The sequence below is a fragment of the Phragmites australis genome, chromosome 17, assembly GCF_958298935.1.
Source record: "Phragmites australis chromosome 17, lpPhrAust1.1, whole genome shotgun sequence".
Taxonomy (NCBI): Eukaryota; Viridiplantae; Streptophyta; class Magnoliopsida; order Poales; family Poaceae; genus Phragmites; species Phragmites australis.
In genome coordinates this window covers 27565703-27589896 of record NC_084937.1, presented here as the reverse complement: position 1 = coordinate 27589896, position 24194 = coordinate 27565703, and the positions used below count along the sequence as shown (strand labels likewise).

Sequence of the window (24194 nt, the reverse complement as noted above, 5' to 3'; positions counted from 1 at the left end):
AAAATGTGCGTCGATAAGTGACTCGTATTCCCACCATATACTTATGAGTAGGAATTGTTTCAAAATAGTTTAGATAACTCAAAACCACTTAGGAAGATAGGGGAAAAGAATTGGTAGAAAAAAAAAATGAGGAAGACATCACTTGTAATGCCCAAGATATCGACATACTTGGAGGTTATCAACTAACACTTATTTCTAGCCAAAGCAATAGTTTATTGACATATTTTGGTAGAGTTTCCTCTGTATCTGCTCTTTTTTCCAAACAAATAAACACACTACATTCACAGGCATGATATATATAGCAGAAAGTAAACATCACTGCCTAGGATAATGATCCGATAAGCTAACCAAAAACAATACACAAATCATGCTATAATGATAGGGTAACCTAAAAACCAAACGAAGCACAATAATAAGTGAAAATACTCAGCAAGTACAATTTAGAACTTGGAAGAACAATACAACACCACAATCAGTGAAGAAGAGAATCAACAAAGTTCTTCTTTTCTTGAAAACAACAATGAAACAGTAGTTTTCGTCTGAAATGGATAGACATGAATATATCCTTATATTTATCGGTAAAGCAGAGTAAGTGGGTCCAGCACTCACTCACAGGAACCTGAAAATAAGAATCAAATTGTACCTCCGGTATCACCGGCACTTGAATGAAATGTAAAGGAACAACTTAAAACTGGATCATTTGAAATGAACACAACCATGAACTTAAATCACATGAACACAAAGAAATACAAAAGAAATATGAATATTGAACGAACACAATTAAGGTGTATCAATAAAACATTCAATGAGAAAATCATGCCATAACACAAGTTCATTATGTACTTGCCTTAATCGTGGCCAGGATCCAGCTTCGCACCATTAGCACCGACACTTCCTAAATCCAAGGAACATATTATACTCAGAATTTATTCGAGAAAATCAACATGACTATACATTAAGTGTTTGAGCTACGCTTGCTATCTGAATCCCAAAATCACTGATTCTATCATTTTTCGGAAAATTGGACCAATAATCTGGGTTGCTCTTAATCACATGGTTGAATTTGACCTCAACTAACCCTAGATTTCATACCAAACTGTTATATATGAATTGGTTTAATAATCCCTAATTTTGGTGACCAGTCTAGTCATCGAAATTCTATTTTCGAACAAATAGGGGTTACGAAGATGTTACCTTAAGTGAGAAGATCTCGGATTGACATCAAAACTAACGAAATTCTTAAACAAAACTAACAAAATTCTTAAACAAATCCCTTCTTCTCCTTTTCTCTCTTTTCCTTTATTTCTTTCCTTTCCTTTTCTTTTTCTTTCCTTTCTTTTTCCTTTCCTTTCCTTTTCTTTCTTCTTTCCCTTTTCTCCTCCCTTCCTTTCTCTTTCTTCCTTTTTTCCCTTCCTTGCTTCTCTCGTTCTCTCTCTCTCTCCTCGTACTCAGGCTTGGAGGATGGCGGTTGCCAGGACCTTGACCTCAAGTTCCCCTCTGACTCATGTATCAGTCCCTTGATCAAGTAGTTGATACGCACAGAATTTAACAGAATGATATCAAATACATATTTTGAATAAAAATGATTACTTGAAGGTGGCAAAAGAGGGTCTTGTGGACAAGGACCCACAATAGATGGAAGACCCCCACTACCGAGACCTCTTGTGCCTCATGTATCAGTCCCTGAATTACGTAGCTGATACGCACGGTATACTAGTTGTAGTATCACAATCAAACTTCATATGTAAATAGTAAGGTTCTGAGTACAAAAGGCTTATAAACCACACCAAATATTACAAGCCTGGTCTAGCGGCCATCAAAACACATCACGGAAGCAAAAGCCTAAGTCATAAGCAGCGTGGGTGCAAACACGACTTCAAAGACTATTCTTCATCCCCGACTTCACCTGCGGCGAAGTTGGCATCGGATCTTCATCTGAATGACAGTAAGAGTGAGTACGAAAGGTACTCAATGAGCTCTATACTACTTCAAGGTGTTGATAGATGCATAAAGGGTTTATTCGAGGATAAGCTTTACAATTTAGATTTAAGCGTAAAGCAGTTTATGCAGATTACCAATTATATCAACTATGTTCGACTTCAAAATATTTTAACTAGTTCAAAAATCCGCAACGAGCTGTATCTGGGGTTTCTCAGTCCTGAGAGAGGCTATACCCCACTCCGCAATCACTTTTATCACATCTGGAGTACCTCTAGTACCACACAGCTTTTGGCGTAGTGAGCCAGGAACCTCACACGGACATCTAGTCCACACACTCACTCATCAAAACTCATGCACCCAGAGTCTATTCAAGCATGACTATGCCTTCGCACGTCTATGGCCGTGGACACGACTATTCGAATAGATTTACACTCTGCAGAGGTTGTACAACTTTACCCACGTGATATGTTCAGTCTCCATCCGTAGCTAGCGGAGGAGTGAATCATACGAGACTCTCCCAACACCTTTCCAGCCGGGCTTTTTCACGAGACACGCTAAGTCTCAGAGCTGCATGTTTCGAAGGCCAGCATCCCTTTTTAAGCCTAAGCTGGTCCCTAAAACCTCCAAACAGCGGGACAGATAGACCCTTGGATGCTCGTTGCTCTTAGCCTCCTGGTATGATGTCCAACTCAGTCCAGTAAAAGAAAGTCAAGTCCTGCCCATACATGATGCATGGTTGCACGGGGTGGCTAAATATGCCAGCGCAAGACTCGATCCTTAAGCGACCGGACGAGGCATCTTCATGGGCAATGAATATCATCATGTAACTCATGCCCCCCAAGAGCATCCTCCCTGGAGGACCACTCTACTTGCCCGCGCCAAAACAATTTTCACTCATTTTTACACATCACCCTCTATATCCCACACAACATCAAGGATTTCACAACCATCACGGATTCATAGTATATGAGTTGTCATTGATAACAGTAAATCTCGTCTCCAAGGAGAGGTGTTTTAAAAGTGACATCTCCGAGGAGACATATTCAATCCTAAGCATGCTAGATATCATGACGTCGTCCGGCGTTAATATAAATAATGATAGGTAATCCTAAGGTGATATGTATTCTTGGTGATAATATTCAAGACATGGCATGTGTTTGATAGGATTAACTATTACAAGTAGTTTTGTAAAAGCGTAAAACATAGCACATGCGATAATAAGTCCGGTTTTAATTGATCATGTATATTATTTGAAAAAATAGGTTCAATATGATCAAGAAGATAGGACTTGCCTTCTACAGAATTTTCTTCGAAGTCTTGATTGTAGTCGAGATCCTCCTCGCTTCTGATGCTTCCTGCGCAGCACACGCAGAACTCTGGTTGCCCTGAAATCGCGACTACGATCAATAACGACGATACTAAAAAAGAATCAATTAACACCAAATGAAAAGCCAATGAGCCCTAATGAATACCATAATATGACAAATGAGTAGATCTTGATTTTAGATGAATTTCGGCGAAAGAATCGCCAAAATCGGAGCCAGAACAGACAAGTTATGGCTCCCGAAAGATTTAATCAGAATTAAAATCGGAAAATTAAGAAATGATACTGTTCATAGGTGGGGCCCACTGAACAGTAATATGGCCTCACATGAACAGTGACCGGTGGGACCCACATGAACTGGGTTTGGGCCGAATGGGTTTGGATGGGCCGAATCTGGGTCTAAATGGGCCTGGGATGGGCTTGGTATACACAATACTAGGTCGCACAGTGCTAGCCCACTCAGGTCTTGGGCTGGTGGTTAATGGGCTAAGGGAGCTGGGCTGGCCCATGGGCACAGCCTATTAGCGGCTGGGCCAGCCAGGCCGAGCTACGTGAGCGCGCCGGCGCGCCGGCGCAGCGCGAGTGATGGAGAGGAGGGGAAGGAATGGCTGGCGGCGAGAAATTCATGGCGGCACGCACATGGAAGCTTGCCGGCGTTAGGATTCAATCGTGGTTTCATGACGGGAAGTTGACGTCGGGCTTGTACGCGGGACAGCGGATGCGGCGGGGAGCACGTCGACGGCGATCGGCGGTGAGAGCGCCACCAGACGGTGGCCGAAGAGGGGCAATGGCGCAGCCAAAGCTGGGCAGCACCTCCCCTACACGAGAAGGGGCCAACCTGCACAGTAGAGAGGCCTAGCGCCTCTAAGTATCGCGGTGCGACGACCGTCCACACTTATAGAGAGGAAGCACGTCAATGGCGATAATGGTGACGGCGGTGGAGCCAGTCACATGGCAGCACGGGTCGATAAGCTACGAGGGAGCCCCGGGGACACCTACACGGCACTTATGCAAATGCAAGTGGAACTGGGAGGCTCACCAAGCGCAGGAACGGCGATGGGCAGGGTGGCGGCTGAAGATTTGTCGAAGGGGCGATGGCAGCGCCGCTCGGCTACTGGCTCGGGCGGGCTCCCATCGGGCTTCCAACTATTGGACGATGGTACAAGGACGGCGGCAAGGTCCTGAAGCTCCTCGGCAGTACGTGGTCAGCGGATTGGTGACAGCGAGGTCGCGACGATGGTAATGGCATGGATGGCGAAACGGGGAAGGGGTGAGAGAGAGAGACTGGGCATGCTATTTATAGAGGGAAGGGAAAGGCAAATATGGTCGGAGGAGGGGCCAGGAGAGGAGGGAGGTTGGCTAAGGATAAGGAGGGTTCCCGGTAGCAGCGGCCTTAGGTTGAGCAGGGCTCAGCCCAACGGTGCAAAGAGGGGGCCAAGCTGGCAGCATAGAGGAGTGCGACTGTGGCTGCATGCTGTGAGCAGCGATGGTGGCAGCAAGGGAGGATGTGCACAAGCGACTGCATGCGAGCAATAATGCGGTGTGACAGTGACGGCTCGGCTTGAGGTTGGGCGGCAAAAGCCCATCAGAGCTGCTGGTAGCACGCGCTGGTGGTGCAGTTAGGGCTACATCGTGGAGCACGCCCAGTGGTGGATGGCGATGATCGTGGTGATCGTGTGGTGGTCGTGCATGCGGGATGGAACAAAGGAGGGATAAGAGGTGGTGCTCACTGTGGGCAGACGATGACGGTGCGAGCGATGGTACGCATAACGGTGGCACGTATGGCAAGGAGCAGAGCGCGGCAGGGAGCATGATGTGCATGATGAGCTGGTGGTGGTGGTGGGAGCAGCGCACGCGGGAACGACGTCGTGGAAGGTGAGCTCGGGGTGGCTCGATCCAGTGAGGAATCGGCGGAGCAGCTCAGGGAAGTGACGTGGGACGATGTAGTGAAGGTCCAAGGCTGCTGGACGGCCTTGGCTCTACTGCTGTGTGTGAGGCTTGGGCAGTGGGTGTGGTTGTGCTTGTGCAGGGGGGAGGGAGAGGAAGAGCGGAGGAGATGCTGCTGATGTGTTTGTATATGGCGTGGGGGAGCCTTTTGCAGGTGGAGGGAGCGAGAGAGAGGAGCAGCTGGCCGGTGCTTTGTTTCGAGGAAGTAAAGGAAGACAATTTGCCTTTTCGCTGCTCTCTTGAAGATTAGAGAGAGGAGAGAGTAGAGAGGGAGGGAGATGGGCTGGTGGTTGTGCTTGGGTGAGAGTGAGATAGAACAAAGAGAGATGAAAGAGGTGAAAAGATCTTGAGAAAGAGAACATTTGGATGTTAAATTCAAATGCATGTAATTGAGATTGTAATTTGATGTACAATAATTCAAGTTGAATGTATTTGAATTTAGAAATGAGCTGTATGATAATTCAAATAAATGAATAACTTGAATTTGAATTGATTTGGTGGCAATTCAAACTGGATTTGGTTTGAATTGAATTGGCGAAGCGATTAAACTCGGAAGCATTTGAATATATCTCAGACGATCCGAATTCACATTCGAATATCAAATCTACGATGATTTGAATGAATCTAGATTTGGATAGGATTTGAGATTGATTCAAAAAGAATATTTGAAGTTGGGTTTGAAAAAGATTTGGACTTGAAACCTCAAGATTTGAGAGGGGTTCCAATTCAAAAGAATTGAATTTGATTAGATTTCTGTTTAATTGAAAGTAAGAATTAGATTTGAATTTGGGAGACATTCAAATTCAAAACTCTACTCAAAGAACCATGAAAAATAAAATAAACCAAAATGCATATGATTCAAATTATCACTTGGATTAATTTAGATATTAACCTGGTGCTCTCTGGATTACTTAGCTAAGATAATATATTTGAATATGTACACACAAGTATATTTATATTCAAATATATACTTCCTTGATTTTATGTGGTTTAAATAATTAGGAATTTTTTTAAAAGAGTGAATTTTGTTATTTTCTAAAATGCTAAAACTCATAATGTTACAATGGTGCTAGGGCTTGGACAGTGATAGGAGAGGCGAGTAGGGTTTCATTCGATGTGTTGTTCCATTGGTTAGAGAGTGACGCATTAACAGTTCACAAGGTTGAGGTCGATATCGAACTGGACGTGTACGTGAGCGAATTAGCGGAGATCAAGGCAAGCATCTATGCATATTTCACCTCTACTTTGGATCTATGTGCATTTAATTTTGATAAATTATCATTTATGTTTGTCATAGATGTTTAGCAAGTCGATGTCGGGTTTTGTGGGTATAACCTACCTTGTTGCATTTCCTTACCTTGACATTGTGTATATCTTGATCCATTGTAACCCAGGGTGTCATTATGTAATTGTCCAACTTAAAATTAATGTGTTGTGCTTAGCAAGCTCAGATCACCGGTAGAAGTCGAGCGGTGGAACGTTCCATCGTTCATGAGCTATATGACTTATTTATTGGTTACAAATTTTGATAAGTTTGGATGACGAGTTTGTGAGGATACGAGATATGTGTGGTGTTAGGGACATATCGAAAGAGGAACCCGAATGCCATAAACCGCTTGCATCAATTAAGCACTAAATGTTATTTGCTATTGGCTTAAGCACTGTTCGTATTTTCACATATTTAATAAATGTAAGAATGAGCCGATTATCATACACCATGCTAACACTTGATTTGTCGCCTTTGACGTGCAAGAGGAAAATGATGAGGAGAAGCAAGGTGGTAGTGAGCTGGAGGTGTCCGAGGCATACTCGCGGTAACCCCGATGCCATATGGGCAAGCTTAAGTGGGTAATTACAGGTATGAGAAATGTTGTCTCGGGGGCCAAGTGGATGGACCTGACTCATATGATATGAGTAAAGATGTACCCATCTGCATGGTGTAAAATCAATTCGAATTGATACACTCTTGGTTATGAGCATACTTATGTCCATCCGCATCAATTGTAGAGTCTCCAATGTTAGGTTAATGTGGTTGTACATGAGATGTTAGGAAGTAACTAGAGTATGTGTATGATGAGATGAGAAGGTTCTTGAGTTGGTTATATTTATATTTATATTCTCATGATAGGATAGCAAAGGTTTTGAGATATGTTAGGTGCTCACACTCTTGAGTCAATAAATTATTTTTGTGTATAAATTTATTTAACCTTGTGGCCGATTTCTTGATACTCAATCCAAATACATTATCCTTGAGTCAGGTTATTATATGTAACCACTATGAGTAAGTCTTGCGAGTATTTTCGCACTCACATTACTATCGTTGAGCTTTTGCAGTGAGGATGAAATAGTATATGGTTACTTAATGCCCACCGATGTCGGTGACAGTCAAGAGTAGTGGTGGGCTACTCATGGTGACTCGATGGTGCCTTAGGCCAAATGGTGCCACATCTTTTGTTGTTTATAGAAGTTTTCCCACTCCGTAGTTTGATCTTTGGCTAAGATCTAAACTTGTAGTATTGATTTCTTCTAGCACTTGTTGATGTTATGTTGAGAGCCCAAACTTATTTAAATAGCTCTCATTCTTTAATTTTTATCAGATAGTATTTTAAATTTTTGAACTTGTAATGACTTAAAGGCTTGCAATATATTTACATTACTCGCTCTTTATTACACCTTGGTATAATGATATTTTTTTAAAGGTGTGTGTTCCGATTTTGGACATAAAACACATAACGGGACTAATGGGATTGAATTCACCTAATCATTTATGACTGCGATTGTTGTTTTGAGATGTGGGTTACCATGTGGCATATTGAGAGGAGGGTGTGGGCTAGCTCTCATCTTAATGGATGATTGTCCGATTTGATTTATTTTAATACAATTTGGACGGTTTCTCACACTCATACTTCATCGACGGCAAGAAGAAGAACGACTGTATGCTTGTGCTCGATTTGGGGTCCCTCACCAGCATCCATGACAGGTCGGTGGGTAGGAAAAGTAGCAACTAGACACCATGACAGGAGACGGGCATCAACTGAGCGACCTTGCTGGAGCGGGCGCCTAGGTAGCAAGCCGAAGATGGTGAATGGGCGGAGCGGGTGATGGCCAGCGACGCACAGGGCTCAAGTTTAGGCCGATCGGCTGACGGGAGCTGTGGACTAGTTTGGGTTGTGGGCTCAAATGAAAAACATGAATCTCACGGGAAATTCTTGATTAAAAATAGGGTTTCAAAAATATGGTCGGGAAAACACCAAAACCATTTTTGGCCCCATTTATGAATTTAGTTTCCCGTTTCTGCGTAAGTCCCAAAAATCTGAAAACGGTCAAGATAAATGTAGAAAACGGGACGGGACGGGACCGGGATTTCTCCCACCCATTTTCATCCCTACCTAGGTCCTCAAACATTCAAAGTTGTCTTTTGAATTAAATGTGTCCTTGGATCAACGTGAAGCATCGCATGGACATCGAATTAGAACTAACTCAACATCATGTTAGGATTGCCTGCATGTATGCGAAAAAACTTTCCTTCCCTCTACTTCATTATGTCATGAAGCCTGGAGTGTTTTGGATTTTGATTTGAGGCGCACTGTGTTAATATTTGTCGCTTTTAGTATGTATGTCATCAATCTCGAGACTTACAAGAGGAAATGGAGAAATGAAAGAGAGGAATGGTAACTCCTAATTCGGATGGCGACATCAAGTTATCTACTGGAAGCTGATGGCCTTAGATGGCAATGTGAGTATGCTCTCCGTCCAATACCAATATTGTCCAAAAAGCTTCACCCACACACAACTTCACCCACGAGCGCACAAGCTGACTCTTTAGCACCCCTGCCCACCCACAACACCATCGAACCTTATGTTTTTTATGCTTGCTCGATTGAATGGTGATAGTTTTTGTGTGTGTGTGTGAAGGGGGGGGGGGAGGGGGGAGGGGGACAAGCCCAAGCAGATATAGTCGGTCCATACACTTTCTTCTTGTTGTTAAGCAAAGAGGTAAAGTGAACTTTTCCTAACTGCTATTTTAGCTTGTTCAAGCGCTCTACGTTGGTCCAGAGACATACTTGAACTAAAAGACAAATTTTGAAGATCTAGCTGGACAATTTGAAATGTTACAAGCCAAATTAGTATCGCACGCCCTGAAACTTGGAACCCAGTGGATAATTATTCCATTATGAGCTAGTTGTGGGTCACTTTTCATTCCCATAGGTGTGTTAACGGGCAAAATCATCACTCATTGGCTGGAGCAGGCGTGGGTTCTTTCTCTTACTACTTATGCATATGTAGACCTCCCAGCAGGCCACTAGTTAATCCCTTGACCTAAAAATTGTTGAGGCCCAAGCCCAAATAGCAAACCCTAGCCTCACGTGGTCACCCCTACATTGGCCCTTATCCACTCAACCACTCCACTCGACCACCACTTCGTCCCCTTCCATTCCCACTTTGCTCGGCTGCTAGCACCACACACCGCATCACTGGTAACCTTGCATGCCGCACCACTAGCCGCCAGACGCAAATTGCGGCAAGATCCCCAATCGGGCATTGGTAGATGGGCATGGCGACGATGTGCTTGTTGATGGTGTGAATCGAAGCTCGCTGGTAGTGCAAACTACCACAACGATCCCCGTGATGGTGTGAATTGAGGTAGACAATAGGCAAGGACATCATCGACGATGGGAATCGATGTTCTACAATGGAAGGGTCGACAAAAGACAAGGACGCACACACACCTGCTCCTCCAACCCTTCCACCGCTACCTCTCATCCGAGTCGTCGCCTCTGATCAAGTCATTGGGTGTGGAGAACTTGTTGGATGCATGTTACTCGTACGAGGTGTATGGGAATTGTAGTGGGAATTTATGTTCATCACGGGTTGCCATCTGTAGTTAAGAAAACACCAGCCAAAAAAACTAAAAGTAGTCATGTTACCTCCAGACATGTTAGCCCCACCCTTTGTGGATACTGGGCTCAAGCTTCGCACGTTTATCTTCACATGGATCGTGAGGCTCAGTATAGTTACGATGGTCTCCGACACCTGTGTCACGTACTTGATAATCAAGCACCGATCAACGCAAATATAATAGTTGTATTGCTAAAATCCCAACTGGATACATGGTGATTTAGGATATAAATTGGGGAAATGGAAGCAAAGACTAGGAAGAGCAGTCTAGACTAAGAAGAAGCATATATGAGAATAGAGAAACTAGCATGATGGAAGATCAGAGCTTGACAAAAAAAGGAGCCACTCCTTGCCGAACCAACCAGCTGAGCCACTTTACCCGTTGCAGCCCGGTTCACAGTCCTAAGTCCATGACAACCTGATCAGCTGGGCCATGATGGGCACGTTCGGTTCAACAGCAGCGCACGGACGGAATGAACACCGGGGTGCCGTTGCACGAACCTGTCGTCGCAAAGCTGTCCTTCGCCGCGATCCCCCGAGGCAGCAGCGCCCCGCGGCCGTCCACCACCTCCACTCGCAGACCCTCCATTTCCGCTCGTCCGCTCCCCGGCAACGCCCCGCGCCGCGGGCTCGCTGCTCACCCCCTTCAAAGCGGTCACCTCCTCCCCTGAACCCTCGCTAGCGTCGCCATCCCCCTCCCATTCCCCCTCCCCGCAATTCCGGCTCACATGACCGTCCGGGCTGCGGCCGCGCTCGTGGCCGCCGCGCTCGCGCTCCTCCTCCCGGGATGGGCGGCGGCGGAGTGGAGCCTCACGAAGAAGGGCACCGTCGTCTCCTACGACGAGCGCTCCCTCATGATCGACGGCAAGCGGGATCTCTTCTTCTCCGGCGCCATCCACTACCCCAGGAGCCCGCCCGAGGTACATTTCGCGCGCGCGCCTCTCCTGCCGACGAACCGAACCGATTGGTGTCGCGGCGTGCCGCTGCCGCTAGTGCTTGTGCTCGTGCCGGCTGGCTGGTTGATCCTGGGAATGTGTTGCTGTTACGCAGATGTGGCCGAAGCTGATGAAGCTGGCCAAGGAGGGCGGGCTCAACACCATCGAGACATACGTATTCTGGAATGCACACGAGCCTGAGCCGGGCAAGGTATAGGACCACTGTCCTCACGGACGCTTTGGTAATCCATCACTGCAAAATTAAGGAGCGTGCCGTCCTTAATTTTGGTTGTGCTGTATAGATACTAGACAGATAGATAGATGTTAATGCAGCTCATCTGTTGCATGCGATGCAGTACAATTTCGAAGGCCGGTTCGACTTGATCAAGTTTATCAAGATGATCCAGGAGCACGACATGGACGCCATTGTGCGCATTGGGCCCTTTATCCAGGCAGAATGGAACCATGGGTTCGTGCGGCCAACTAATTGTCTCTTAGATATCTCGTATGCTCGTTCATCCGGTTGTTTCATGTTTCTTCTATTTTCTCTACTCTTTTCCCAGTGGTTTGCCTTATTGGCTGAGAGAGATCGACCGCATAATATTCCGGGCGAATAATGACCCTTTCAAGGTAATAATAGATTTTCATGTCTGGTAAGGATATGTGCTGAAGAGTTTTGGACTAATGGTACTTGGATTTCTCACGCAGAAAGAAATGGAGAAATTCGTGAGATTCATAGTGCAGAAGTTGAAGGATGCTGAGCTATTTGCATCTCAAGGAGGACCCATCATTCTAACACAGGTCTATTAACTTCCAATTTAATTGTGCCATATGCCATTTGTTAAATCTGTTTATTGTCACCCTTACATATGCATTTAACACACGCTGACGATTCACTCTTTGCATGGATGCTTCAGATCGAGAATGAATACGGGAACATAAAAAAAGATCGTGTAACAGAAGGTGACAAATACCTCGAATGGGCAGCTCAAATGGCACTTAGCACACATACTGGAGTTCCGTGGATAATGTGTAAGCAATCTTCAGCTCCTGGTGAAGTGGTAACTTTCTGATCTGTGGTGAATATCATAAATTATTTAATGGCTCGCAAGGTTTTTTTTATCACAGTGCTATCTTGAAAGTTGAAATAAAATGTTATTCAGAACTGGAATAACACTACATCTCTTTGAAGTGACATGCTCCTTTCTAAAAAAAATGGATGAATTACGTTATTTCGATCTTTTAATTTATGTCTCGCTCTCACTAGATCCCTACTTGCAACGGAAGGCATTGTGGAGACACATGGACTCTACGTGACAACAATAAGCCTCGCCTTTGGACTGAGAATTGGACTGCACAGTAAGTTCAAGTAATTCACACTCAACATTCTTCTTATTCACCAATTGCGCCAACATTACTACTTATAGAAGTACACGATAGGAAGAATGGAGTGGGATGGAACATGTGGCACTGCTAATAAAAAATCTAATGATCTGATGAACATTGCATGTGTGTGGTTACCTTATATTAGTTCTTGCAGCACTCTAACCATGAGCCATGTTCACTTTTTTGTTTTAGAAGTGGCACTTTATATTTTATTTTCGAATAAGGGGTTCCACCCCCTATTTCATTAAGGAAGCCAACATGTTCTTACTTACATACTAGAACATAAAAACGTAACACCTCGAATTGCAATAGTAAAGCAATATTAGGTCTCATCCGACTTAGCAGATGGACTGTTAGAATAAACCACGCCATGGGGCATGTGTGTGCGCCGGCGCCATGGACGTGAGTGTGTGTGTGTCTGCGTGTTCGACGGCGCGTGAGTTCGTGCTCGCGTTCGAGTCCGTCATCTAGGTAGTTGAGGTCGGTTCGGTTGATGGCCAAGTCTTCGGCGTGTGGCGACGGAGGCGGGATGCGGCATGCACAAGGGGCGCAGTCAAGCTGGAGACTGAGTCCCGTGGAGAGCAGCGGCTCGGCGAGGAGTTCGGGGGCGCCAAGAAGAAGCGTTCGTGCGCATGGTGATCGGCTTGGTAGTTGCGTGGGTGGTGCGTTGCCATGGCTATAAAGCCGGATGTAATCGTTGTGTTCTGTGTTCTAGTCCTTGAGTGAAATAACAGCCAAGATACAGGCCGTACGGCGGCCGCGGCGTTCGTCGCCAAAATCGCATCTACTGTTCATCGTCTTCAACCTCCGTCCGGCGAGAGAGAGATAGCGATCCTCGGGCTAGGTTCTAACAATTGGTACCAGAGCCACGTCGGCAGGGACTGGACTCGATCGCGGCGCGGTACCGCCGCTGGAATCGAGATTGTGCTATCCGATTTGCGCTCATGGCAGGCGACGACGGCAAGAAGACCCCTCCCAGTTCTCCCGGCAAGAGCGCCCACAGCAAGGGTGGCAATGGTGCTGGTGGTAGCGGCAAGGAGGAGGTCATGCGCGTCGTGCGGGAGATCGGCGGACCGGCGAATTGGCCACTCCTCACCAAGACAAACTACACCGACTGGTCTTTGCTGATGAAGATCAAGATGCAAGCACGAAACCTGTGGGACGCCATCCAGCCTGGCCGCGTCAGCCTACAGGTGGACCGCCTGGCACTGGACGCGATCACCAGCGCCGTGCCGTCGGAGATGGTGTCGTCTCTGGCGGTGAAGGACACCGCGCAGGAGGCGTGGGAGGCGGTGAAGTTGATGCGCATCGGCAGTGAATCGGTGCGCAAGACCAAGGCACAGCAACTGCGACGCGAGTTCGAGTTCATCCGCTTCAACGACGGCGAGGCTGTCGACGACTTCACGCTACGCCTGTCTAATCTGGTCGCGGCGCTCGGCACGGTCGGGGAGACGATCGAGCCCGTGAAGGCTGTGGAGAAGCTGCTGCGCGTCGTCCCCAAGCGCCTCTCCCAGGTGGCCGTCGCCATTGAAGTCACCGCCGACCTCAGCACGCTAACGCTGGAGGACGTCGGCGGACGGCTGCGCGCGGCGGAGGACCGCGCCACGGAGGACGACGAGCCGCCCCCGGCACGGGCGGATGGCAAACTGTATCTCACCGAGAAGCAGTGGGAGGCGCGCTGGTGTCAGCGTCGTGGGAAGGAGAGCGCGCGCAGCGGCGGCGCGCGTCATGGCGATGGCGACAGGAAGGGAGGCCATAACAGCGGCCATGAAGACGACGACGACGATGATGGGGGGAGCAGCGTCAGTTCGGGCGCAAGCAGGCGCCGACGCAGCTCCGGCAAGGGCAAGTGCTTCAACTGTGGTGTCCGCGGCCACTTCTCGAGGGAGTGCCCCAAGCTAAGGAAGGAGGAGGCGTTGCTCGCCGACGCCAACGATGAGCCGTCGCTCCTGTAGCGCGGGACGTGCGGCGGTGTCGTGGTTTAGGGGGAGTTTGTTAGAATAAACCACGCCATGGGGCATGTGTGTGTGCCGGCGCCATGGACGTGAGTGTGTGTGTCTGCGTGTTCGACGACGCGTGAGTTCGTGCTCGCATTCGAGTCCGTCATCTAGGTAGTTGAGGTCGGTTCGGTTGATGGCCAAGTCTTCGGCGTGTGGCGACGGAGGCGGGATGCGGCATGCACAAGGGGCGCAGTCAAGCTGGAGACCGAGTCCCGTGGAGAGCAGCGGCTTGGCGAGGAGTTCGGGGGCGCCAAGAAGAAGCGTTCGTGCGCATGGTGATCGGCTTGGTAGTTGCGTGGGTGGTGCGTTGCCATGGCTATAAAGCCGGATGTAATCGTTGTGTTCTGTGTTCTAGTCCTTGAGTGAAATAACAGCCAAGATACAGGCCGTACGGCGGTCGTCGCCAAAATCGTATCTACTGTTCATCGTCTTCAACCTCCGTCCGGCGAGAGAGAGATAGCGATCCTCAGGCTAGGTTCTAACATGGACAACATAGAAACAACAGAGCAAACTGGCAGTGCGCCAACAAAACCAAAACCCGTAACTTGAAAGCTAAGGGCCAGCCTGCGGTTGCTATGCTCTGCTGCGCTGAAGAATCTAGTTTTTTTAGATCGCTGAAGAATCTAGTTTTTTTAGATCGCTGAAGAATCTAGCTAGTTAGGGTAATATTTACTAACTCTAGTAAGATTTCGTTGTTAATCTCCACAAAAGATGCTCTTAACTAACAATTGCATTAAAAATTAGGAACAAATAAGTGCTTTTTAAAAGCCACTGCAATGCCAAACGGAGCCTAAATCAAGAAGCCAGTCTCCGTTCTTTAAACAATCAGACCCCATCCTTGCCTACACGAAAGCTTCATACACAATGAAGTAATTTCCTCTTCTATTTTTCCTTAAAAATAAACAGATTCAGAGCATTTGGTGATCAAGTAGCTCAGCGTTTAGCTGAGGACATAGCATATTCTGTGTTACGATTTTTTGCAAAGGGTGGGTCATTGGTTAACTATTACATGGTACGTACATCAATTTACTTTTATTTCTGCAATGAAATACGTTAATATAAATTTACAGGGAAGATATGAGGATTTATTATGGAATTACGCTTTAACTTGGTGTGAACAGTATCACGGTGGAACAAATTTTGGGAGGACTGGTGCTTCTTATGTGCTGACCGGTTACTACGATGAAGCTCCCATTGATGAATACGGTTAGATCGCCTCAGTTGACCATTATATTTCTGTATTAGTTTTTGTCTGCTGCATGCCTGCAGCCCTGCATCTATGCTTCTCTTGACTTAAGGAGCATCTAATCTGGTCCATGTACTTTATAGGTATGTACAAGGAGCCCAAATTTGGGCATCTTAGGGACTTGCACAATTTAATAAGGTCTTACCAAAAAGCTTTCCTCTTGGGGCAACAATCATTTGAGATATTGGGTCATGGGTACGAGGTTGGGAACAACTTCTTCCATCATTTCAGCACCTGAAAACTTATATCTTTGTTTGACAGTGTTCTCTAACTTACAATTCAATCTTCCATGTAGTGATTATTTTTCTATACCTGCAGGCACACAACTTTGAGTTACCTGATGAAAAGCTATGCCTATGTTTCCTCTCCAACAACAACACGGGGGAAGATGGAACAGTGATCTTCCGAGGGGAGAAGTACTTTGTGCCTAGCCGCTCTGTCTCCATCCTTGCAGGGTGTAAGAACGTGGTTTACAATACCAAGAGAGTATGTTTGGATACACTTTACCACAACTGAATTAGGACCTAGCTTCAAGGTGACAAAGAACATACTTCCCTGACTTGTGTTACATATGCTATGGCAGGTGTTTGTACAACACAGTGAAAGGTCATTCCATACCGCAGATGTGACGAACAAGAATAATCTGTGGGAGATGTACTCAGAATCGATTCCGAGGTTTCGCAAGACTAAAGTCAGGACAAAGGAACCCCTGGAGCAATATAACCAAACCAAGGACGCTAGTGACTATTTGTGGTACACCACAAGGTATTGCTTCGTCTATCACACCTTATAGTTTTAGCTCAATATAATCACCTCTTCTCTTTAATTTTTCACAAGCAGAAAAAAATCACCTGACTGTATTTTTGTTAGAATCACGTGCAGCTTTCGCTTGGAGTCGGACGATTTGCCCTTTAGAAGTGACATCCGGCCTGTGCTTCAGGTCAAAAGTACTGCACACTCAATGATTGGATTTGCCAACGATGCTTTCGTAGGTAACTTGGACCAACTCTATAACAATCGTGTTCCTTCTAAGCCACTTACCTGTTACAAGTACAAACACTTGTACGAATCAAAATCACTGTCTATGTAGGAAGTGGGCGCGGAAGCAAGCAGGTAAAGGGTTTCATGTTCGAAAACCCCATTGATCTGAAAGTAGGTGCGAACCATCTCACAATGCTGTCGTCGACGATGGGGATGAAGGTAAAAGTCTGTTAAGCTGTAAAATGTGTTTGGAACATGAGATGACTGAATTTACCGTCTTCTAAAAGGCAATAACCAAGTGATAAAAATATGGCTTTATATAGTTTATATAAGGGATTTCAATTCTGTTTTCCATTCTTTTCGTTCACCAGCGGAATCACTGGAATTTGCGAATTTTGTAATTTTCGTTCCGAACTCCGTCAGATGATTTGATCAAATTTGAAATTTTAATTTTTTTGACGATTATATATTGTGCTATCTGTTTTGTTTACACAACAAAGCCTGTATCCTAGGCTCCTAGCGGTTCTGCTCTGGTGCTCGATAGATGACGTCCCCGGTTAGATGCCCAGCACCACGATCTGCAATTTTTTCCTTCCTTTGCAGGTATGGGCCCCACTTGTCAGTGAGAGTAAATTGAGGAAAAAGCAGATTGGAAACTGGGATTTGATCTCATGACGCCCTTTATGCAGTAAAAGATAATGATTAATGACCACTGTTCTAAACGCAATGACGTGCTTCTGTAGGGGCCTTCACATATATTATCGGGATAAAATTCAAACGCATCCGAATTTTTTTAACAGAAATTTGTTTTTTCATTCACCTCCGGAATAACCGGATTTCGCAAAATTTTAATACCTGATTCATATCATATCTGGTAGTGTGGTGGATGCGTCAGTTAATGTAAGAATCTAATTATATCAGATCAAAATTTTCATATTTCGCTGTTGTCTGCAGGACAGTGGCGGTGAACTTGCTGAACTAAAAGGTGGCATTCAGGAATGCAGAATCCAGGGTCTCAACACTGGCACGTTGGATTTACAAGTCAATGGCTGGGGCCATAAGGTAAGGCTGTTGCCCTTAAGTTGATGAAAGGATACGCATTTCCTTGCAGCATGGAAGCATAATGCGATGGTGTATTAAGACCTGATCACTTCTACACTTGGTTTCAAACAGGCCGCACTGGAAGGTGAGGACAAGGAGATCTACACGGAGAAAGGTGTGGGCAAAGTTCAGTGGAAACCGGCCCAGAATGACCGGGCAGCTACTTGGTATAAGGTAGGTTGAACCACAAATAGGAACACTTGAGATTTTGGAAACATCATACATCCATTTCAACTTTGGTTGCAACTCTCAGTGTCACTATCTGCTCGATGCCATGCTAGAGATACTTTGACGAGCCAGACGGAGATGATCCCGTTGTTCTCGACATGAGCTCAATGAGCAAGGGCATGATGTTTGTGTATGGTGAAGGCATTGGTCGCTACTGGACCTCATACAGAACTCTTGCTGGAATTCCTTCTCAAGCACAGTAAGCAAGTTCACCATTGTCGAAGAAGGCCTTCTGTTCTTGCCCTGCAAACTTGCACTCCAAAGTCATTTCATTTTCCTTTCCCACCCTCCCTTCAGATACCATATTCCGCGTCCATTCTTGAAATCCAAGGACAACCTCTTGGTTGTGTTCGAGGAGGAGTTGGGCAAGCCGGACGGCATCCACATCCAGACGGTGACAAAAGACGACATTTGCGTGCTCCTCTCGGAGCACAACCCGGCGCAGATCAAGACGTGGCTAACGGAGGGTGACCAGATCAAGCTCATCGCCGAAGATCATAGCACACGGGGCATCTTGACCTGCCCGCCGAAGAAGACCATCCAGGAGGTCGTCTTCGCCAGCTTTGGCAACCCGGAGGGCCCGTGCGGCAACTTCACCGTGGGTACTTGCCATACTCCTAACGCAAAGCAGGTCGTGGAGAAGGTACGTAGACCCTTCCTCCTGCAGATGAGTATTACTATCTGCCATGTTGGTAACCTACTCATGACGCATGCATCACGTTTCGCTCCTTCTTGTTTGATATTGACCTGTGTGGAATGGAATGGACAGGAATGCCTCGGCAATCCGTCTTGCGTGCTGCCCGTGGTGCACACGGTGTACGGCGCGGACATCAACTGCCCATCAACGACTGCCACACTGGCAGTGCAGGTGAGATGCAACAGATCAGGGAAGAAAGAAGAGTGATTCGGAATAACGTGATAGATGCTGCTGATTGAGTCCTCAACTTGTTTGTTTGTTCATCCCTTCGGTTCGGCACTCGTGTTTATGCATTTGTGCCCCCATTGGCCCATTGTGATTGAGATATGATTGGAACATGCTTGATCGGGACCGTGGGAACTAAGATGAAATGAGTGAAGGGTAGATGCTGATCAGACCGAAGATGCGTTTCTCCCTCTTTCCTCTGTGCTCTGTTGTTTCATGTAACCATCACGATGTATAGATGTCGACTAATCATGATTGACAGTATAGATTTAGAGCATTCCAGCTTCTGAGCAAAAGACTGTTGGAGTTGGACTAACCGAATGATTCCTTCCTGCAACATGGAGATGAGTATTCAGTTCCAAAAACATGGAGATGACTAAAAAATTAATCCAATGGAGATTTTCAGTATGTTTGTGTATGAGTTGTTCCCGTGTTTCCAGCTTGATGTTCATGGGGTTATTCTCGAACTTACTCCTGCTTGATTTGTACAGTTCAATTAAGAACCAATGAGCTAATTAAGGGTTAGCACTTGATTTCCATACAACACAAAGCGAAGGAATCTGTTCATGTAGAAACATGAAGATCAAACTAGGATGGGTGCAAAAAGAAAAGGTGTTGACACGTGAAGTGTTAAGGTGTCACACATCAAACACTGAACATCTCTTGTGTAAAATTTGACCAGAACTTCCTGTTAAGATCGGATGTTCCGATCTATGTATTCAATGGGCAGCACCTAGTAAACCCTAGTTGTGATGCTATGTTGTTAGATTTTTGTCATCATCCACGTTTAGGAGGGTCCCGTCATAACGCAGGTGGCTGATGGTTGCCCTTGGTCGTCGAGATCAAGAATATGAAGCAATGGAGGTTGGAAAGAGAATTAGGATAAAAACGAAAGATAAATTAAATTGTATTTAATCGATTGTTTGTTGGATGTTCTCAATCGGTCATAGTCCCTTATATTTATAGGATGGGTGGGTCTTGTCCCGTTTAAGTCGGAATCTATTAAACTATGTCTTCAAATATGACTCGATCTCTTTCTAAAAATCATGATTCGACTTGGATCAGATGTTTCGATTCCTTGACCGGATGTTCTGATCATATCAGAATGTTTGACTTTTCCAAACATAGGACTTTCGGATTAGACAAAAAATATTTAATTGAAAGTTCTGATTCTAATATCAGATGTTCCAATCCTATTGGAATGCCTGATTGGACAAAAATATTTCATTGGAAGTTTCGATCTTTACATCGGAAGGTCCGATATATTAAAATTTCTAGATCCGAGACTTTAAAAAAATATCAATTTCTATCATCAACAGAAGGAAAATACAGTACAAATAAATAGAGGGCGTTGCGAGAATTATACCACTAGGGACGCTACTGATTAGCACCCCCCTCGACAGCCTCCCTCATTTTCTTTTTTGAAATTTTTTCCCCTCCCTATCTTTCTATTTTTAAAACTTTTCTAAAAAATTTTCCACCAAATTTTTTGAGAAAGAGTTTAGCTCAAACTTAAAAAAAAACCTTTTTAAGAAAAAGTTTAACTCAAAACTTTTTAAAAAAAATTAAACGAGAAAAGTTTTAAGAAAATTAACGAAAAAAGTTTTATATCAGAGCACTAATGGATTCTATAAACCGTCTCACTCGGACGTACAACTTAAGCTCCTAGCGCGCGCTCGCTGAAAAGGATTTTCGTAACACTAGACCACACAAACTTTGATATCATTTGTCGACTAATAACATTATTTCTCAGTACTTGAGCGAACTACGAATTTGTCTCTCTCTTCCCTCCAAAAGTTCCCCTCTTCCCACCCAAATTCTGGTTTCCCTCGCTTCCTCCATCTACATCTCTCTCTCTCTCTCTCTTCTCTCTCTCCTCGCACACGCAGATTCCCCAGTGCCCCGCACACCTCGCAGCAGCCATGGCTACCGCCGGCGACGACCTGGACCTCCTCCTCTCCCTGGGCGAGGCGGTCCCCGAGACCCCTCCCTCCTCCCCGCGCCCCACTGGCGTCTCCGAGTCCGACGGCGCCATCACCCCTCCAAGGACGGCGCGCCCCGGCGGCACTGACATGTCCATCTTCCGCGACGCCGTCAAGGACTACCTCGAGGCCGCCCCGACCGCCACCTCCCCGCTCCCCAAGCGCCCCAAGCGCCCCAAGCCCTCCGAAACCCTCCTCGACAAATACTCCGGCCTCCGCATTAAGCACCTGGCGCTCTCACCGCTCGAGATCAGCAACCGCTTCGCCGACATCCGATTCGTGCGCATCTCCGCGATAAAGTGAGGATCTTTCCTCCAACTGAGCTCTCTTTTTTTTCTACGATGGGCCAATAGGTTTATAGCTCATCGAATTTGGGGAATTTTTCTTCTTGGTGCGCAGGAACTTGGTGGGGAGCGACAGGTTCTCCGGCTGCTGGGCGACGGCGGGCGTGGTGCTGGACAAGGGCGTGCCGCGGGTTAGTGCGCAGGGGAACGCCTACAGCATCTGGAAGATGGGCGCGCTGGACGAAGCCGAGATGTCCGTGTTTCTGTTCGGGGACGCGCACGCCCACTACTCCGGCGCGGCCGTCGGCGCGGTGTTCGCGCTGCTCAACGGCAACGTCCGCATGGACAATGGGGTACTTTGCTCTGGCATTTTGATTTTTTGAGCGCTTGAGCAAATTGTGCCTCGGGTGATTCTGATGCTGATTTGATTGTGTGTTGGTTATGTTGTTTGTGCAGGGCAGAGGGTTCTCTGTGAGTGTTGCTTCAGTGGGCCAGATGTTGAAGATGGGAGTCGCAGCAGACTTTGGTCTCTGCAAAGGGAAGAGGAAAGACGGGATGGCTTGCACCATGGCGATAAATAAGTATGCATCTCCACCCTATGAGACTTTGTTTTGACATTGTAGTTGTAGCTTCATTACCATTAAGCCAGTAGCCGAGGAAAATTATGAAACTACATTGCACACAAAAGTGGTGAGAAGCTTTTGTGATCAGTGATCACCACATCACTTCGAAAATATCAGCATGAAGTGCAGTGAGGTAATGCTAATGCGGTACGTTTTAATTTATGTGGCTGTGTGCTTGCCTTCCTGCTGCTAGAGTCAGACCCTTATCAAGATGGGGTAATTATATTATGGCTATTTTAGACTGCCTAAGACATCCCCTGTGTCTAAACCACAAGAATGTATCATAGATGGCGTTCGATACTGAGTTTTCCTTGTCTCTTTTCAGGAGTAAAGGATCATACTGCAAGTTCCATTCGTCGGTAAGGATATATAACTGTCAACACTCTGCAGTTGAGATGATGCACGCGACATGATTCATTATGCTTCCTTTTTGCAGAAAACGTCACAGAAGTACACTACTGGCAGGGTGGAGCTTAAGGGCGGGTAAGTAAAGCCCCAAAAGAGTACTCTAGACCTTTCCTTAACGATTCCACATCTTATGTTCTTTTGTTGGTCTTGATATAATTCTACAATATCTTTTCGGGCCATGCTTGATTCTATGCGAATGATGTTCCCCACAGAAACTTCCAGTTTGCTTCCAAACTTCGGTCAGAACGGATTTACATGGTCAATCCTTCCTCAGAGCGACCCAATTCAAGAACGCCATCCCAACCAGCTAAAGTAATGTCAATTGATGGCCTAAAAAGGGCTTTAAGGTTGGTAAAGCACTATTTGATCTCAGCTGCCATGTTTGGGTAGCCTTTTGTTCACCCTTTCTCCCTTTTTCTTTGATAAAAATAAGCTTTAACGTTGAATCAAACAATAATGTGAAATATGCAGATTATAATGTAATATTTAACTGACATGATATCTGACCAGTCTGCATTTACTGTTCTTTTAAATTATGTTTGGTGTATGATCACAAAAAAAATGGTGTTGTGTGTGTGTGTGTGTGTTTTAAAAAAAGAACCGTTTGCCACCGTTCCACCATGGGTATTGCACTGTTGGTAGTTCTCACAATTAGTAGCTCTGAGATTTTCTTTCAAGGTTATTTGCACATGGCTTATAGTATATGGTTTAGAACCTGTCATTCTAGAGAAAGCATAAACAGAATCCAATTTTGTAGTTACACCTTTCAGAGGTTACCCGTGTCATATAATGGTACTGTCTATTGAATTGCCCCACAAACGTTTTGCCTCAAATTGTGATATCCAGAAGGATTCTTTACTGAATGTAGACCGGCTTCTGTTTAAAATTAGGTAGTAGCCTTTGGGATAGGATGAAATGATTGGTGTTGTCATGTTTAAACTCTTATTTTACTGTGCAGCAATGCAGATAGAGTGACTACTAAGAACCAGTCTCAGGGTATCAGATTTCTTTCCCATGTTACAGGTAACCTATTTCCCCCTTTCGTAAGTAGCTGCACTACTTAAATGATGTAGCACCAACTGCCTGAAAGAAAACATTACGAGGTTGGCTCCTATCACTGATTGATAAATTCCCGTCTACATTATTTAATCAGCTAATATGGAAAATATGAAACCAAGTGTCCCAAGCAATGGTTCTATGAACCAACAGAAATCGAAGGTCAGCTTAAACAAAAGGTCAGTCACAATACACCGCGGTTTGCTTAGAATGGTTCTTTACTTTTCTATTATCAGTGAGCAAGCTTCTCTTTGTAGTTCGGCATCATCTGGCGCTAAAGCACTACCCAAGCAGGGATTGCAGAAATCAGAGCAAGATATCAAGAGACGAAAGGTGAATAATCCTCCAGAAAATACAATTGAGCTTGATGCTGTCAGCTCAGACGATGATGAGATCAATATAGTACTTCGACGCTGATAGTGGAGTGATATACTGTGAATTGTGAATGTACTCAAAAACGAGTAAACAAGGGTGTGTTTGAAGGCCCTTGTTTTCAGCGCCTTTCACTATGTATTTAGGATAGTTTTGTGTCACACCCTTTGTCACATGCTGTATCTGAGGATTGACAAGTGATTATCAGATAGCCATCATTTTTGGTTCCTGTATACATGCTGTATCCGAGGATAAACAAGTTTTGTTGTTACTGAGGCGGTGAGCATCTGAATTTTTTTTAATACACACCACACTCTTACACGCAGAGTATGCTCTTACCACATGCTTATATATAATATCGCTAAAAGCACTTGGTGTGTGTAAATTGTGAGCATTAAGATTTAAAACCTGGTGCAGGGAGTCACATGTCTCCACCAGCGCACCAAGACGTGGTTCCCGGTGAGCATCTGTATCTCGTGTTTTGTTGCATACGGACATATGGTGCTTCAGTTACGCGCCACGGCCGGTCCTAACTTTGGCTATCCGGTGTCCCACGCTT

At 45.6% G+C, this 24194-nt stretch overlaps 2 protein-coding genes across 2 annotated transcripts; both read left to right on the top strand.

Moving 5' to 3' along the window:
• The first annotated feature begins 10627 nt into the window (after positions 1 to 10627).
• On the top strand, positions 10628 to 19289 carry LOC133896644 (beta-galactosidase 12-like). Its single transcript, XM_062337243.1, has 19 exons — positions 10628 to 11031; positions 11162 to 11257; positions 11403 to 11515; positions 11610 to 11676; positions 11755 to 11847; positions 11964 to 12107; positions 12314 to 12405; positions 15339 to 15444; positions 15554 to 15638; positions 15762 to 15880; positions 15997 to 16164; positions 16262 to 16443; positions 16561 to 16670; positions 16769 to 16878; positions 17614 to 17721; positions 17833 to 17934; positions 18042 to 18187; positions 18286 to 18631; positions 18758 to 19289. Exons 1-19 carry the CDS (start codon positions 10840 to 10842, stop codon positions 18890 to 18892), a joined length of 2514 nt encoding a protein of 837 aa, XP_062193227.1. The 5' UTR covers positions 10628 to 10839; the 3' UTR covers positions 18893 to 19289.
• Positions 19290 to 20767: 1478 nt separating this feature from the next.
• On the top strand, positions 20768 to 23880 carry LOC133897579 (uncharacterized). The gene is made up of 9 exons (XM_062338360.1): positions 20768 to 21191; positions 21292 to 21529; positions 21633 to 21757; positions 22125 to 22158; positions 22236 to 22282; positions 22420 to 22554; positions 23166 to 23230; positions 23361 to 23442; positions 23521 to 23880. The coding sequence occupies exons 1-9, from the start codon at positions 20833 to 20835 to the stop codon at positions 23678 to 23680; spliced, it is 1245 nt and encodes a 414-aa protein (XP_062194344.1). The 5' UTR covers positions 20768 to 20832; the 3' UTR covers positions 23681 to 23880.
• Positions 23881 to 24194: the final 314 nt, after the last annotated feature.

Bases quoted from the DNA above. Each gene is read 5' to 3' on its own strand.
- LOC133897579 (XM_062338360.1), top strand. From the start codon at position 20,833: ATGGCTACCGCCGGCGACGACCTGGACCTCCTCCTCTCCCTGGGCGAG. The intron at 22,555-23,165 runs GTTGGTAAAGCA...TTTACTGTGCAG, and splicing joins GGCCTAAAAAGGGCTTTAAG to CAATGCAGATAGAGTGACTA. The intron at 23,231-23,360 runs GTAACCTATTTC...TTATTTAATCAG, and splicing joins ATTTCTTTCCCATGTTACAG to CTAATATGGAAAATATGAAA.
- LOC133896644 (XM_062337243.1), top strand. From the start codon at position 10,840: ATGACCGTCCGGGCTGCGGCCGCGCTCGTGGCCGCCGCGCTCGCGCTC. The intron at 12,108-12,313 runs GTAACTTTCTGA...CGCTCTCACTAG, and splicing joins CTTCAGCTCCTGGTGAAGTG to ATCCCTACTTGCAACGGAAG. The intron at 17,722-17,832 runs GTAAGGCTGTTG...GGTTTCAAACAG, and splicing joins TCAATGGCTGGGGCCATAAG to GCCGCACTGGAAGGTGAGGA.